The 18,330-nt window shown below is 41.2% G+C and overlaps 1 protein-coding gene across 1 annotated transcript; it reads left to right on the top strand.

Moving 5' to 3' along the window:
* The first annotated feature begins 5,246 nt into the window (after window positions 1-5,246).
* DIO2 (deiodinase, iodothyronine, type II) lies at window positions 5,247-18,111 on the top strand. Its single transcript, XM_009319422.1, is given in 2 exon segments — window positions 5,247-5,468; window positions 16,840-18,111. Coding segments are annotated over 2 exon segments (840 nt in total). The 3' UTR covers window positions 17,458-18,111.
* Window positions 18,112-18,330: the final 219 nt, after the last annotated feature.

Raw genomic sequence — 18,330 nt, 5'->3', positions numbered from 1 at the left:
TTATATGGCCTTTTTCTTCCTTAGTTCTCTCTCAGTTTGGCATCTATTGGATGAAACGACCTCTAATTGTAGCGTTGCCTTGTGGACTGGGTGGGCAGTGAGGCTGGCTTCCTTTTCCTGCTCCAGGGTCTTCCCTCCAAATTGCCATGGAGAGCTGCTCCTGTGGGCAGTTTGCATTCTCACTACCTGTACTCAGCCCCACTGTGGATAAACCTGAGGAATCATGTCTTCTGGGCTATTAAATCGGCACCTCTCACAGCTGCCAGTTTCACAGAATAATCAACTCTCAATTATGCAGCATAATGGCAGTGGTAGAATAACCCAAATAAAACAAAACCAAGGCTGATACAAAAGGTAAATAAGTTAGGCAGTAAGGATATATTTAGTGCACTCACCTTTGAATGGCTGGTAAGCGGATTCCTGTAGAGAACAGAGGCAGCTTTAAGCAGGCAGAATGGGGCTGGGTGCCAGCGGGATGAACGTTGCTCCATTCAGACGTGGTGCTGCGGCCAGGAGTGACGGAGGAAGGCAGGGCCTGGTGAATCCACGCCATGGGTAATCCATCCAGGTATCACTGTGACTGGCCTGAAAAATTTCATTTTTCATTGAATATATTATTTCTTTAGGAAAATACGCTGCTGATCCTAATCAAAAAGTGGAAATACAGTCAGTCAACGCTCCATGGCATTTTAAGTGAGGGAATTGTTGCTGAGAGAAGGGGGAGATTTTTCTCTTTTGGCAATGAGAAAAAATGCAGTTTTATGAGAGGCACAAATTCTTGTTTGGCTGTAATAAACAAATTTTGCCCAGGGCCAGGGAGGCAAAACTAAGCTAAACTTTCTCCTCCCCATCTCTAGCCATATCACTCTGCAGCTGCCCAATTCTCCAGGGATAAGCTCATGGACACACTAACTAGCTCTCAAACAAAAAGCTTCATTCTTTGGTTTTGGCAGTGAAAGCAGTGAGAAGCAGCAAGGCAGGCACACAGGTTGTGCTGAATCCCTTGGGATGATCTCTCCCATGTACCTCCTGGGGGTAGGACAGGAGCAGCAGTCTTGCTTGCCTGTCACTGTGAGGTACCCTTTCCCAGCCGTGTCGCAAAGAGTAACTGTGTTCAAATTGGTCTTGCTTAATCTGAGAAAATAAGGCTGAGTAACCAAAATATCAGTCTGCTTGTTTTGGGCTCTAGGGTCTTGCATTTAGGTACCTAGATACAGTGCAATTGAGTGCCGTGGCAACCTACGCAAGTAGTTCAGCCACAAACAAGTAAAGACCTACACAACCAAGTAAAGGCTGTAAAATACTCTATCTGACATGCAGAAAGCTAGTATGGCTCCACTATAAAATGAGATCAGAGAAAGTGGCCTGAGCAGTAGTAAATCCACCTCAAATTTCCTGTGTCTAGGCAGTTATCAAGCGAGTTGCAGTAAACAAACTTACTAGCTGCCCGTGTCCCAATCTTCATGCTACTGTGGTTGAAACTGGGAAGAAACATGAAGCTATGCATGGATACGGTTTTGATGGCTCTGATTTCCATAAACATTACAGAATATGAACATCTATACCGATACTGTTGACTTTAGCCACATACAAGGTCTAGTTACAGTGAATGCTTTAATGTTGTTGGCTTTGCTCATTCCACCTTGACAAATTATGGATGATATGTTTAATTTCCCATTACTGAACCTGACTGCTCCTTAGATTACGGCAGGACTTCTATTTTCTTTTGCTGATGGAGAACTGAGGTACTTTGTAGGGCTGTGCCCAAATTATATAGCAAGGTATGGCAGAGCAGGTAACTGAAATGAGCTTTAGCTGAACCCTATCTCAGTTCTTTCATGCGTATCTTCAACCCTGCCTAATTCTTCCTCACGTATCAAATTCATCCAGTTTTCCTTCACGAGAGTAAAGGCTCGCTTAATGCCTTGAGGTATGAAAGATCTAGCCTTTCTTCCTTGCTTCATGAAGGTCTGCAGGGAAATAAAAAGAGACCGTTGGCTTCAACACTGACATTATGCTGCAGATACCCGTCTTTCACAAAAGATGCAAATAGTGGTTTTCCTTGTATTTTTGATGTCTGAGAGAAGTAAACACAGGGATGAATTGTTTCAGCCATGAAGGAGAGAAGCGGTATCAACAAGAAGAAGCAGGAATTACGCCTTCCTTCTCTTTTGAGGGCTGCTGTACTCTGACTGTCAAGCTGAGCAGCAGTGCTTGTGCCCTGCAGGGACAGAATGCTTCTGAAGACAGCAATGGCAGAAACTGTCTTTTTACATTTTTATTTAGGCTAAATATTTTTGTCTTTATGGTTGGATTAGGTAGTTATCAGCATCTCTTGACCGAAGCTCTCAAACACACAATCTGAGGTAGTTCTGTTTAACTTGATACACAGAGTCTGCCTTATAGGCAAGGAAGGTGACGTAGTAAATATAAAATACCATCTCACACTAGTGCTCCATGGGATTCCTGCTCAGCTTCCGATGCACTTCAAAGCTCCATAGCAGTCTGGTCTCCAGCTGTCTTACAAACAACCTCTTCACCCATGAAGCACGCTGTGGGTAGGGGCAGTTGTTTCACAGGAACCCAGAATACATTGTGTTCCCAGCGTAGGTTCTTGCCTGACTTTACCTCCGGGGAACAGGAAGAGCCTGAGCCGGACTGTCCTCAGAGCTGTTTGCAAACTGTTCTCAGAAACAATGGCTGATGATTCATCTGGCATCATCATCAACAATCTCCAGGCCTGCCTTTTAACAAACCTTCCCAAAATAAAGAAAGGGGACCTTCCCAGACAGAATCATGTATGTTTTAATGGTGGATCTACAGAAGAGTAATCTCGGCTTAAGAGTGCTTGTAATCAAGTGATTACATATGCTTGCCTGAGGTCAGACAGTAAGCTAGTTTAGCAGCTCTGGGGACCCTTGTTCCTGTGTTGCGCTCACATGACATGAGCACGCTGACTCATCCATGTGTGGGGATATATAAATGCCTGCTTATAACGTGTTTTTGCAAGTTTTAGTAATAAAGCCAGATCTGAGGTTGCAATCCTTTCTATGGCAACAGAACACTGTCACCACCAACATTTCGACTTAAAAATTGTTGTAGTTTGAAAAAGAAACTCAATTCCTTTTTTTGTTTATGCTAGTAACGCAGAAGGTCACTGGTTTAATGTGCATAACCTTTTAAAGTTATTTCTTTGAGTAAACATTTGCTGGAAGATATCCTGTCTGGGTGATATCTTTTGCAAATGCCTGATATTATGCTACCTAAACAAACCTTTCTTTGGTGAGCCCAAGACAAGACACGGGGTGGCCTTTCTAGAGGTATGCATCCTAGTATAATGACAGCCCAAGTGATGTTACAATGTCTGAAAATGAAAGACCCCAGATTAGGGAAGATTGATGGTGTTTACCTTCTGCAGTTGCTAGCAGTGAAAGGATAGTGATGACTGATGAAAAACTAAGATATATTAATGAAGGAAGCTTGTACTACTCATCAAGGATGTGAGTTGACAGAGGTTAGATATAATGCTGGCATCCCTGGGAATGAAATGTATCTGGTGAGGAGAGTCTACATAAGCACATAGGGAAGATATCCACTCAAAAACAAAATTATGGATGCCTGCAACATGAAATACATGAAATACCTAAGGAAGTTAGAACCATGCTAAAAAAAACTGAAACAAAATGTGTCTACTGTAACAAAAAAAACCAAAACACCCACATGGAAAGAGGACTAAATACCAGACTAAAAAGGTGAAACAAAGAGAAGTGCATATAAACAAAGCAAACCTTCAGCATGGGGCTGCAGGGGATGCTTGTGGTTGTTAAACACACAGGGCTCTGCCAGATGAAACTTCTTTCTTTCTGGGTTTTTTTAATAAGCTTTTAACCAAAAGTTAGTTATCCTTATTAGGCTAGTGGATGTAAATAGTTATCATAGGGAAATATTAAAGTCCTTGAAGCTCAGTTGATTAACAGCATTTAAGGCTGTAGCAAACTATTTTTAAGTGGGGAACTTTAGCTTAAAAACCCCAAATCCTTCAAAAACTTTTTTTCTCTCTTTCTTATCTTCTTCTCTTACATATCAGTAGATGAAGTCAGTGCTGGGTGTTTACTTATGTTTCCTTAAATACCAAGAAGACAACAAAGGATATTTAAACACTACACATGTTGTACTTCATGGAGGTGGGAGGAAAATGTACGGAAATGTGCCCTTTCTTGGGATGCATCAACTCACACACCTTCCTGGAAAAGACAAAAGGGCAAAGGAAAAAAAACAGCCATGAGAAAAAAAACATTGACAACAGAAGCCTGCATTGCTGTGTCACCTTCCATGTCATATGAAAATACTTTTTCCAAAATTTGAAAGCATTTCATAAGAGCAGTCAGAAGCATATTGTTTTTTTTCTTTTTCCTTTTCAAAGCAAAGCAAAGTTCCACCCTTGCTGTCTGTCTCCCTTTTTTCTCCTCTCTCTTAAAAAAAAAAAAAGAAAAAAGAAGTTTTGAGAATTTCATTTTTCTATTCACTGCAGTACTGGCCAAAGTAAAGCCCTCTTTTACATTGACGTCAAGATCTTTACTAAGATTAGGGTTTCATTTCTCTATTGCAGCAATTAGCTAGGGAATGTATAAAAGGCTTCAGGGAAGCAAGCTAGGACTCCAGAGGGGAAAGCACTTTGCACCATAGGCAGATAGCAAGAGAGGGCGAGAGGAGGAAGGCAGGACTACAGAGAGGCGGGGGGGGGGGGGGGGGGGGGGGGGGGGAGAGTGAAGGAAGGAACAGAAAGTTTATGTACATAAACCTTTTTTAAAAAAAGTATTGTTGCACCTGGTAGCTAGCCTTACTGACACAGAAATGAGGTCTGTTCAGTGCTTAAATAGCTGAGAAACAATGGGATAGTGCAGGAAAGTTAACAATTAACAGTCTCAGCTTAAATTTTGTAACTGCAGGGAACTGGAGACACAGCTGTCTCTCTCTTCAACAAAATCAGGTCTCCTGGTTAAGGGAAGAATTTTTGTTAACATCTTAGTTTCTGAAAAATAGGCAGCTCCGAGTTGAATGAGTATCATGCAGTTATGGTTTTAACCAGCCTGCTCATATTTAACTATCTCTGCTCACTTTAAAGAGAGCAGCTGAGAGAGGGGTAACAAGGCTTTTGAAATGCTTTTTAATTTACTTTTTTAAATGAGGGTAGAAAGCAAAAAAGGGAGCTGAAGGCACCCGGCTGAAGAGAAGCAGCAAGGAAGATGGGTCTGTTAAGTGTGGATTTGCTGATCACGCTTCAGATCTTGCCGGTCTTTTTCTCCAATTGCCTCTTCCTTGCGCTGTATGACTCTGTGATCCTCCTGAAGCACATGCTGCTATTTCTGAGCCGGTCTAAGTCTGGGCGCGGTGAGTGGCGGAGGATGCTGACCTCGGAGGGGCTGCGCTGTGGCTGGAACAGCTTCCTCCTGGACGCCTACAAGCAGGTGGGTACAGGGGGATGGGGACTGGCAGGTTGGGGTGGGTAAGCTGTGATGAGCATCCCTGTTGTCAAGGGAGAAGGGAAGGGAATGACTGTGCGGTGCGGACTATCTCCTATTTGATGTTAAGTTTGACGGGAGAGGTATAAGCTGAAAGGAGCAGTACTTTTAAGTCGGGGCTAGGGGTTCACGAGGTTCAGGAGCTGCTCTTTCTGCTCTGCCACTAACTTTCTGTGCGGCCATGGCCATGTCATTTTAGCTGTGCCTCAGTTTCCCCACCAGTACGAATAATAATTTTCATGTTTATATTATATATTATATAATATAGTATATAATTATATTATATAGTATTTCCAGATCTTCGTATAAGAATAACTGTAAAGTGCTCTAGATGTTTTCACAGCTGTTGTTTAGTTGTTTACCATGTGAGATCCTCAGAGATTATACAAAGACTGCATCTTCAGATAGAGCTCTATGTAGATAGATGTCATCTATGTAACATAGATAGAATTGTTTTAATTAGAGTAAAAGATAGAAATGAACCTTTGTCATTACACTGGCATTTTCTGTTACTCATATGTTAATTTTTATATTGGAGGAAGCATCCAGGTAATAGTAAAACTGGGCACGGAGTGAAACAGTGAGCCTTTTTTCTTCATGAAAGCAGTGACAGAGGGATATGTCTGAGATTAAAAATGAACTTGACTAGCTGAGGAACAGCTGTCTGGTGATTTAAGTTAATAAAGCTAATAGCAGTTATGCAACATGTACCTTTTTGTTTCCTTTTAAGTTTTGTAGAAATATTACCTAGTGGTACTGCCCAGGTCTCATGAGGTAGTTATAGTTCCCTTTTAGAGACTGAAAAGGTGGACCCAAAAAGATGAAATTTCTTGCACAGGCCACCCAGTTAGTAGGTAGAAGAACTGGATTCAGAGCTCTGTGGCTTCCAAAACAGTGCTCAGTCTGTTAATGTGTTGTCTTATTTAGATCATCTAATTTAACATACCCCATGTGATGTCATGAGGTCATAGGGGTCCTATCCAAATGATAGGTCTGCATTTTCTGAAATATTTCTTTTTGTATGGCCTTCCCCCCAGTCCCCTTTCGCTCCCCAACAATGGTTTTTGTATTTGCTCTTACCTAGAGATGTGAAGAGCTGGTGGTGTTGGTGTTTGCTGGCTTTGTGATATGGAATACAAGCTGCTTAGCCTGAAACCCAAGCCACAGGGACATTAATTTTCAGTGTAAGACAAATATAAATAACATTAGCTTTTGCCAAATGGGTCAACCTCTTACTGCCACCCTAGGAATCAGCCAACTGGCTACCCAAATAAAGTAATGCTGAATGAAGCTGACTATTCTCCTAGCCCTTCTAGTTTCTGGTTTTAGTCTCTTCACAGACATTAAGTAAGTAAATTTTACAGTGGCCTTGTTAAATGGGCTGGTGAACACAATTGTTCCCATTTTACAGACAAGGCAAGGCAAGGCAGGACAGTTAACGCGTGACTTGGTCAAGGCTCCAGTGGAAGTTGGTAGCGTGGCTCTGAGACAGCCAAGTTTCCAGTTCCCACATTTGCAACCTGTATGTAGCCCAGGGTCTGGAGAAGGTGTGGAGCTGTAAGGAACCTTATATCCATGAGATATTTTCAATCTCATTTTGCTTAAATAACAGAAAATTATTTAAAATAAAGATGTCACATGCCTTTCTGTACTTTCCAAAGTCATACTTTGCCTTTTTCTCAGTACTGTTGATGTCAACCATGGAAGGTACAGGGAGGATGACTGCGTGCTATTTTTGGTGTTTGTAATGAAACTCATACCTTGAACTTTGGTAATTAAAAACTCTCCCTTATCACCATTAAATGACCTAGGTTGTTCAGGTCAATCAGGCTTTAAGGTCCCTAGAATGAATTCTGGGCCTCAATGAACTCAGCAGAAAAATGCATGTAAACATAACCAAATTTTACCACCTTGTTCCAAAAAGGGGGAAAAAATCCATTCATGCCAGCTATCCTTAAGATGAAACTAACTGACCAACAATTCATGGAAAGACTCTGTTTTCCTTAATAGAATTATGGGCCGTAAGGACAGAAGATCATGGAAACCCTTGACTATCACAGAAAGGTAGATAAGTGTAGAATTCAAATTATAGAGGGGACACAATAAACTGAGGAGCAATATCAGGAGAAGAAGACTCATCAGCTCCACAACAGAGGAGAATCTTCTGCTGTTTCTGTAAGGAAGAGAAAGAAAAAAGTTTCGGCTAGAAAGCTGTACTGGTAGAGCTGAAAAAATTTGAAATATACCCTGCTTTGTGGCATGTTTCAAAAGCATGAGAAATAGTGAAATATATTAAAGACTGTCCCACGAAGCATCTTTTTCCTTAAATCATCTTTTTCTAAATCTTGAATAGGACTGCCCAGTTGTGATGTCTTAATCTTAGCCAATTGGTGAGGGTAGGAAATGAAAATATTATGGAATCAGGGTACTAAACAGCATGGCAAAATGCAGTCAATATCATGACTGGGACTGCTTATTGCTCCAATTTGCTAGTTGAAGCCAGGTATTAGCAAAGTACTTAAGCAGGTGCTTAAGCTCATTCCATTGAGGAGTATTTATGATATAATCACCATTTTTCAGCTAGAATAGCAGAATTGCAGATGTCTGAGATAAACCAAAGCTAGACTGCCAGTTAGCAAAAGATTAGAGCAGTAACTATGCTTGGTTTTACTATGTGTTGTGCCACTTACACAGAACTCTTCCTGAGTACATTTCATAACATTTTTCACAAAAGTACTTGATGTAAAATTTCTATTCACGGAAAAATTTACTGGAAGCCATTCCAGAAAAACTCTGTGGGTAGATACTAGATTCTGGATTAAAGTAAATTTATTACAAGAAAGGAGCTCTGCCTTGAAAGCACACAGACTGTCCCAGAATTAAGTGATTTTGTTTCAAGACTAGTGTGTGTGTACAAGAGATGATCTTGGAATAGTTAAAGTAGAGTGTATTTGATAATAGCTATTCTGATGCATTTTCCCCTCTAGAAAAACTCTTGAATATCTTGCCCAAATGTCAACTTGCTTTTGTTCCGCTTTTTGTTGTTATTAAGTATTATTGCACATGACTTTTTGGTTAGGACAATTATTTCATAGGCAAGATTACCTAGCAACAGTTGAAGATTTTAACATCCTCAGTGGGGAAGCAATGCAGTTTGTTGTATTGTATATAGAGTATATTCAGTATTCTTTTTTATTGGAACATTCCGTATGACTTGTTTTCTCCACATTTTACAGTCCCACTGGAATCAAAATGATTGATCTTTTGTTTATTTTTGTTTTCCTATGTAAATTTTATCAATTATTAATATATTTCTTTTTATTTCCTTAGCTTTGAGATCAGTATCTGTCACATTCAGTGTTGATATTGTCTACACTGCACCAGCTCTGTGATTTATAGAACATCCTCCTCCTGTTCATTTCCAAGAGGCAAGCGTTACAGCAAGGGAGTCTTTAGGATCAGATTAATTGTCACAACGGAGATAAGTAGAGCTAGTAGTCAAGTTGCATTAACTTTATATAATTGAAAGAGTGCAACTATTTTTTTTAAATGTTATTTTTCTAATTTACTGTTGTGCTCTGTTTATCTACAGAAATGAGTGGATTGAATCCTGAAGAGCAAATCATGTATGTATGTGTGTGTAGGTATTTACACTTTCCTATGTGTTTGTATGTATACAGATATATATACGTGTGTGTATCTGTCTATATATATGTACATACATATACGTATATGTGTGTATAAATGCAAAAATACACACACATAGGCATACATAATCTACTCTTTCAGGAGTCAGACCTCTCTCATTTCTCTGTATATGTATACACATATATGTGTATGTATACATATGTATAGATACGAAGGCAACCACACCTACTGATAAAAGAGAAGAAACAAATGAGATTTTTGGGAGGGTGTTAGTGTGCCTTCTGCATGATTTATATAGGCCATCTGTACAAATGCCAGTCAGGTGTTTGTTTTAGCCCACAGCATGTATACTGAATGTGTTACATACCTTACAGAAATCTAGAGAAAAAGCTAGAGAAGTTTTGAAAAAAAAAATTGTATTTACTTTTAAAAGCTTTTTTTTACCTGCCAAGTTCCATGCTTTATTTAGTATTGGGATGAATCCGCTTTCTAAGATTCCAAAGGTGAGAAACTGTTATCTTAAAATGCTTTTAAAATGGGTACAAAAAAGGTTGCGGCCATTAGCAGTGCCCAGCGGTGAGGCCTCAAGCTGGGAGCTTTTCCAGTGCCAGATGCGAGCTTTGCGTTTTAGCAATGCAGAGCTACCATTCCTGGTCTCCAGTAGAGAGCTGTAAGGTTATCCTAGAGGAAATCCTCCCTCTTCTCTGCCTCACTGCAAGGCAGTTAGGGTGAAGACCTTAATGGCATCTCCCTGAAGCAGCCAAATGCTTAGGAATGCTGTGGTGCACCTATGGGGTTAACATGCACGTGTGCATATGCACACGTGTGTAAATGTACTTTACAGCCCTCAGAAGGATGCCAGTATCTCAAGCAATGGATGGTGATGGGTGTGTGTATGTTCTTGTACAGCTTTTTACTGTCTTTAGAACGGGCCAGCAGCAAGCTCTGGCATGACAGATCCAGCATGGAGGGAACGGCTGGCACAGGATCCCAACTTCACAGCATGGGCCCAGCTCTGGATGTAGCAGCAAGTAGACTGGTTCAGTAAACACCCAGTGGGATTTTCCTGAGATTTCAGAGAGGCACAATTAAATTACCTTTGGCTACTTCTGCCTGCCTGATAGGTACATCATTTATTCCTAAAATAAATCAGTATGCAAACCAGGACAGCCCAAAAACTGTCATGTTAAGTGCATGCTGCACAGCATTATCACAAAGCTATATGTGACAGTAATATAACGGCATGATCCTTTACCTGCTGTTTGGCTGTCCAGTAACTCTTTGCTTTTTGGGGAAATCTTTTAAAGGTTGGAACAAAGACATAACCTCTATACTCATTATTTGTATTTATTTTGTCTGGTAAGGTAAGGAAGTGTCTCTCTCTGCATTTGACAGTGATAAAAGGAATTTGTGAAAGAGAGCATGTTGAATGGTTTCAGGATTTTGAACTAGACATTGTGTGGTATTAAAAATATTTTCTTGGTTTTACAAAGTTCAGCCTTAGCAGAATTTGCAAATGAAAACAATCTTGAAAGAGGTGAGAAAAACAAAGCAAAACCACAATTAAAACCTTTCCTACAGTGTTTGGAACATAAATTCAACAGGATTTGGGCTTGTCATTGTCATTAAAACATTGACATTATTATTAATATATATTAATATATTATTAATATATAATCGATATATTAGATTGGACTAACATAGACCAGGGACCCATTGTACTAGGCAGTGTCCTAAACAAGAGGAGCAGACAGTTTGTCCCATGGAGCTTACAGTTCAAACATTCAAGACAGACAAAGGGTAGGAAAAGGAATATGACGACTCCTATCCCACATGGGGTTTCATCCTACCTGTTTCATTTTGTGGATCTAACTTCAGTTCTTCCACACCACCTCTTTGCAGTCTTCCATTTTCACCCTTATGTGCAAAAAAATGACTGAAAGGACTGCTTGCCTTTTTGTCAAACCCTTGTGAAAACCCCCTTCAGCTGTGGTAGACACAGAAAATTAGCTAATGCGCCCCAGCTCTGCCTCTCTGACAAAGCCACCACTGTTTATTCATACAGTGCTAAAGCTGAGTAAAAAAAATTAAAAAAAATTTCCAAATTAACTTCAAATGTCCTCCAGGTGTTGACTAACAAAGACTGGTGAAGGCCTCTGTCACCTGTAGGTAGAGTTCACAAGGACAGCCAGTGGCTCAGAGGCTTGTGATGTTGTAGGCCATGCTCCCATCTTGAGGGAAACATAAGCCCTCAAGAAGCTTGCTGTACGCTCCCCAGTCAGAGGAACTAAAATTATCCATTTTCTTTTATAAGAGTGCAAGGCAAAAGGCTCCTTTATGCTTTCCCTCTGCCATGCATGCTCATTTGTGGGACTGGCAGTTTTTAAGTAAAGAGAGCAGCATTTGACTAGTTATTTTTATCTGGACTGTGCCCTTTTAATTTGTCTCCCACTTCCTTCCCTAGGCTTCACACACCTGATCCTAAATAAAAGACTCTGGGATAACTTGAGTCAGTTCCACTCTCTGCTCTCCAAATCAAGTAATCGAGTCTTTTAAAGCAAGCTGCCACCTCCCCATGACAAATGAAGAGCTCCCGTACACTACTCCAGACAAGGGCCTCCTGTAATTTTTATCCACTGCACAACTCTGGGTCATGTAAATAAAGAAAACAACAACAACAAAAAAAATTTTGTATAATTCTCCAGCCAGAGTCTGATTATAATTTGGATGAAACACTGAGAAATATCGGGCTGTTCAGAGGCTATATTTAGCTGAATGGGATCAAATCAAATCAAAGCAGAGAATTTGAAAAGGACCAAAAAGCTCCAGGGATTCAGTTCATTACCAATTGCTGGACTGCAGTCCCAAACACAGCATGTCCATATTTAAATGGCTAATATCACAGACTGCTAATTGTCTGGCAACACCTATTTTCTTTAGGGGGTTGACACAGCCTGATGAGTCTGCCAAAATCTTTGAAAATCCCTCATGCAGGGAATGAAAGCTGTATTCCAGTGCACAGGATCCCAGGAGGGTTATGCTAAAGCTGATAAAAGCAAAATGAGAAAAAAGAGAAGGTAAATGAGGAGGTGATGTTTTGTCTGTAGGACCTTTCCTAGTCCTCATGGAGAATGTACAACAAAGTTAGCAGTATGTGCTATTTCTAGCCTGTAGTTTATGAATAGGGCTTTCTTTCCCACTCCTAAGTCTCCTTCATTTTGCAGTCTGCGTGTTAAAGCATCAGCAACCTTGTTCCCTTTTCACTCTGCGTGCAGACTCGGAGAAAGAGATGCAGTACCAAAACTGCCAAGCAAACACAAAATTTGCACAAATGATGCAAGTCACTGCTTTGGTGTCAGGCTGGTGCTTGCTCTTGCTGATGGCCAGGCTGGCTCTCAGATTTGGTTGGCCTACCTTGTGTGTCCCATGCAGACTGCGTGGTAGGGGGTGCCTGCGCGCTGCCCCGGTTTCCACCTCATCCAGAAGGCTGGCACCGAATGCCCAAATATTCATGCACATAAGTACGTGATTACAGAAATGCTGGATCGCGTGTGAGGGGAATTTTGCTAGTTTGTTTCTCAGAATTTATATTTTGCCGGCCTTTGTGTAAGATTTCAAAAGTGGTTTGGCTGAATACATGGGGTTTTTTGTTTGTTTTCTCATTGCATTGATTTTCTTTTCCAAGAGCTATTTTTTCTTTCAATAAATAACAACAAAGAAGACAGCCAAGGCCTACAATGCAGATGATCAGCAAGGATGATATTGTCATCCTGTGTCAATCAGTTCCCGAGCCTGGTGAAATAAAGAGTTCCTTTGGGAACGTCAGTGCTTCATCAAGACCAATTAGTGGAGATGCCGCTGCTTATGTTTAAGCATTAACGACTGGGCAGGGCTGCTTTTTGGAGTGCCTGACACTGGCATGGAACAAGGCACCGACCTAATTACTCCTCTGCAAGAGCAGAAAATGCCTTGTGAATGCCTGCTTGGCAAGGATGTCTCATTAAGGGGAAAAACCCCAACACAAGCACTCCTAGAAACAAAAATTAAAATGATAGGTAACCTGCGGCCATGAGACTTACTTCGTGGCTGTGGGAAATGAAGAGAAACAGCTATAAAGTGACATAGGGCATATTGGTACTTTATTTCCTAAATCCGTCTATTTTTTGGTCAATAAGGAGTATGAGAGACAGAATGCAAACTTGAATTGTTGGAGAATAGTGAAATACATTGCCACCCTTGGTATCAATGTTAAATAGTACTTGAAGGGCATTCCAATGCTGGTGTTCGATGGGAGTTGTTTTGTTAGTCTGTTCCTTCAGGGTTTGCAAACTCACCTAGGAAAAGATGGCTTGGTAGACCTGAGTGAAGAGTTGGTAATGAGGAGCTTAGCCTTGCTTTCTGCTTAAATATGATCAAGAGGCAGACTGTGGTTTCCCAGGTCAAGAGTGTTGGTTAGAGTATTTTCAGTCATAATAGTTTTATTAAAATAAAACCAGAAGAGTGAGGGGAAACAGCTGCTCAGATGTTTCTTGTCTCCTGAGCAGCTCTGTTCATTGCTGAGTTTTAGTTGCTTCTATTCTTTTAACCTTTATTTTTCTTCTCTGAAGAGTGCCAGCAAATATCAGAAATTCAAAGTGTGTTGCTTAATTGTGATTTATGAGATAAATCACATGTTATTACTTCTCTTCTTTGACTGGATGAGCGCACACTCCTAAATACTGAGGTCCATTATTCATCCAGGGAGTGGGTGCAGCACAGATACTTACATGTCAGGCTTTGCCCAAAAGGCACATTTTGGGCAAGCTAGCTCTGAAAAAGCATTTGCTTGGTAGTGTAAGAACAGTTAAGCTTTCTAGGTAAAGAGGGATCTAGTGTTTGTGCAGATGTTGTGTTTCTTGAGATGTGCCCTTTTTTGGTAGTTACCAACTTATCACAAAATGCTGAGTTGTCTAGCTGGCTTATGGATTGAATGCAGCCCTCGGGATGATTATATGGCTGCCACATGATCTTGACCCGTGTATTTCTTTGCTCAAGTCTGGCCCTTTACCTTACTCACTCCTGCTTTGCCTATCTTACTGCACAGAATGGCAGAGAGAAATGAGGTGTTCAACAGCTGCATAGAAGAATACCTGCTACCTGCTAAGGTGTAGGTGGCCTGTAGTAGCACTTCTTAAACACTGCAAGATGCTTAATGCTACTTCTTAAATGCTACAGCCTGAGTCTCTGAGCCTGCCTCTCTCCAGATAGATCCTTTCTTCTCAGAAACTGGGATGCAGCTCTTTTTCTTCCTTGAGTCCAAAAGACAGCCCACTCACACAGCAGGTCCTAAACTCAGCTATTTCAAACCTTGCTTGCTTTCAAAGACAAATGAGCACAAGGCTTTTTTTTTTTTAACTGCTACCAGGGCTCTAGCAGATAGCAATGCTGCAGATGTAGGTTTGGGGGGGGGGGGCACAAGGGGCTGTGCTTTCCTGGGGCATCATTTTCTTCCCTTGCCTATGGTGCAGCTACAGCTGCACATCCCCTGCTTCCAGTGGTGTGATTACCAGGTGCTTGGCCTGGAGAGATTTATGAGTCTCGGGCAGTCTTTCTTTCTGTGGCTCTCTTACTTGCTGATCTCTGAGTGCATGATGGCATAGTTGTGTCTCAATTTGCCCCACAGAAAATAGTCAAAATGATGTTTATATCATGTGCCAACATGCTGTGAGACCTTCTCATGTAGCTGTGAAGTCTGGTAGCTTTAAGGGCAGTGTCTTACAAACTTTGCTTTGGTTAGTCTTGCTTCTATTGCTATTCTGATGAAATAATGCTGAATTGTGAATAACTGTAGATTTGTTCAAGGTAGTCAGGTTTCTCAGGGAGAAATGGAGGATCCAGTATCCACAATATACTTGCCTCTGGATCTGTGTGCAGCAGTAATCGCATCAGTTAAGTATTCAGCTGTTAACTCAGCTTCTTACTGTATCTGACTCACCAGCATACCCTATAATGTAATGTAGACTAGAAGTGCACCAAAAATCAGTTATTTACTCAGTTTTTACACAGTTCTTATTCAGCGTTAACTTCTATTGACTTCAGTTGGGTGTAGCTTCAGAAATAAATAAATAAAATATGAAAGACTTCAGAATTTGGCCCTGTATGTTTCCTTCAAAGCAACACTTCTGAACATAATTAAATAGACAGAAGACAGAGATAGAAAGAGTCAGGGAAATACAAAAGGATAATTGCATTGTTGTACTAGAGCTTGATGTTAAAGGCAGATACACAGGAATTGCTGTGGCAGAGCTCATTAAAAACTAATTGTCTTATGTAATAATATTTTGTGGTTCTATAACAGTTATCAGCTGAGGATCTTGGAGCCCTCTGCAGGCTCCACCTTATTCTGGCAGTCCCTTCTGTGAGATGCTTATATTCTGTCTTTTTTCTATAGGCAGGGAAATAGAAACGGTCAGGCAAAATGACTTTTCCACAATTGCCTGTTGGGTCTGAGTTAGATCTGGGGTTAGAGCTGAGAACAGTTTGTTTTCACTTCATCCTACTTCAACCATCGTATAAACTTTCCCATTTTCCTGCTGCTTTTTCCCTAATCGTCTTCTAGAGAAACATTGCAGTAGTAGGAAATGCGTCACTCAATGACTGATGAAATTACTGCAAAGTGGTTAGAAAACCCTTTGGAGAGAGCACTCTTGGATGGTCCACTCTCAAAACAGAATGATTTATTGAGTGGGTGTCTGGAGAGATCTCTCTTGTGTTTGGTACTCTGAGTATTTTCATTCTTGGACTGCGGGATGGAAGAGAATATACATGTATGAAATCTGCAAACCTCTCAAAACTGAGAGGCACTGCATGTGTTGTGAAGATCAGGAATACAATGCAGAATGAGTCTGGAGAATTGGAAAAAATGGCTTGAAATGTAGGATGCAGTTCAATGGGGTCAAGTGCAAAGCACCAAATTCAGGCTGGACTGATGAAGTACCCAAATCCATGATGGGGAGCAACTAGAAAGGCAGAAAAAAGGATCTAGGTGTTATAACTTCTCACTAGTTAACCCCTAGTCAACAATCTACTGTTTTTCCAAAACAGTCATGAAGTTTTGTAAAAAAGCAAATATCTGGAATGTATAAACAGGTGTAGCCTGTGAGATACGTGAAGTAATTGTCTGATTATTCTGAGCATTAGTAAAAACTCTTTTGAAGTTTCAAACACTGCTCTTCAAGGAAGATGTGAACCAAGTGGACAGAACTCAGAGGATGGCAGTGAAAAAAAATCATGTCTAGAAAATTTGGCTCACAGAGAAAAGTTCAAAGAAATTGGAGGTAGTCCGTCTGAAAGCAGATAAGAGTCTCCAAATACATGAGAGTGGACAGGACTATGTGTGTAGTGGATAGGACAAGACAGATCTCAGATCAAATTTTCTAATAATAATGAAGTAGTATATCTGTCAGGAACGCCACATTTCCATGCACTGTGAGTGGAGATGGACTAGATGAACTTTTTGAAGCTGCTGCTTTTGATGATTTGCTATTGCACTCCCCATGCTAGTGTCCATGCAGGTAGTTAGGTGTACTCTTTGAACAGGCCACTCTATTTATTTGAAGAGAGTAGTCATAAGGATACTGGACAAGCAAGTCACACTAACTTGCTATGTTTTAATTTGTTTTGCTGTCAGGTCAAACTGGGAGGAGAAGCCCCAAACTCCAGTGTAATCCACATAGCCAAGGGCAGTGATGGCAGCAGTAGCAGCTGGAAGAGTGTCGGTGGCAAGTGTGGAACCAAATGCCACCTTCTGGATTTTGCCAACTCCGAGCGGCCACTGGTGGTCAACTTTGGCTCAGCTACCTGACCACCGTTCACAAGCCAGCTGTCAGCCTTCAGCAAGCTGGTGGAGGAGTTCTCTGGTGTGGCTGACTTTCTGTTGGTCTACATCGATGAGGCTCACCCGTCAGATGGCTGGGCTGCCCCTGGAATCTCTCCTTCTTCATTTGAAGTTAAGAAACACAGGAACCAGGAAGACCGATGCGCAGCTGCTCACCAGCTCCTAGAGCGCTTTTCCTTGCCACCTCAGTGCCAAGTGGTGGCTGACTGCATGGACAACAATGCCAATGTGGCCTACGGGGTTTCATTTGAGCGAGTATGCATTGTGCAGAGACAAAAAATCGCCTACCTGGGAGGCAAAGGCCCCTTTTTCTACAATCTGCAGGAGGTTCGGCTTTGGCTGGAACAAAACTTCAGCAAAAGATGAAATCCATTCTCTACAGAACCTATGTCAACAGATGCGTCCCTTTAAGGTGATGTAAAAGGGAAAAAAAAAACAAAACATATGCTGGTTTGAATAAGGTCTTTCAGATGATTGCAGGAGAACACATTTGATAACAAGGTCAAATGAACGTTAACTAGGAAAAGAAAAAAAAAACACAACAAAAAACTAACTCCACAGAAACATTATTGTATGAAAAAAATCCCACTCCTGTGCTTGCTATGGGACAGAAGAGGTAAAGAGGCTTCTGCGAAAAGGTGCTGCTGGCAAGCAGGAAGAGTGGTGAGATAATACCTGTACCCCAGGAACCCATCTCATGAAGTGTCGGCCCTGGGGTGAGCCAGAAGCATTGCTGCTTGGAAGTTAATCCATGGAAAGGCAATGTCGTGCATTTCATCAGAAACGCTTCTTTACCCTCCTGTGGCCAATGCAAGTGACCTGGGAGGAGCCAGGGGGCTTGCAATTACTTTGCATAGAAATGCAGGGGAGTGTGGCAATTGTCCTCTCTCCTAGAGATTTTATTGTTCAGAGACTACAGGAACCACCATGCAATGCATCGTGCAGGCAGATTGGCTGCTCAGATCAAGATGAAACATTGTGTGCTGGTGTTTGTACTCTCTAGGGATGCCTCTGCACAGCATATTAACTACGTAACTCTATCTATATATTTGTATACAGTATGCAGGCCTGTGCCTGCTGAGTAAGCGTGCATCACGAGACAAAACTCAGCTGATGCCAACCAACCCTTGGTTCTCAGAGCTGACAACACACATTTATCAATATTCCTTGGTTCTCTTTTCTGTTTCTTTACCCGCCTCGATCTCTTTCTGTCTAGCAATAGGATTAAAGGTAGTTTCATTTTTAGCTTTTTAAAAAATAACTTATTTCTCTCTTTTATTTTTA

This window comes from Pygoscelis adeliae, unplaced genomic scaffold (assembly GCF_000699105.1).
Source record: "Pygoscelis adeliae isolate BGI_AS28 unplaced genomic scaffold, ASM69910v1 Scaffold71, whole genome shotgun sequence".
NCBI lineage: Eukaryota > Metazoa > Chordata > Aves > Sphenisciformes > Spheniscidae > Pygoscelis > Pygoscelis adeliae.
The sequence above is the reverse complement of the archived record's forward strand: the minus strand, read 5'-3'. Positions and strand labels throughout refer to the sequence as shown.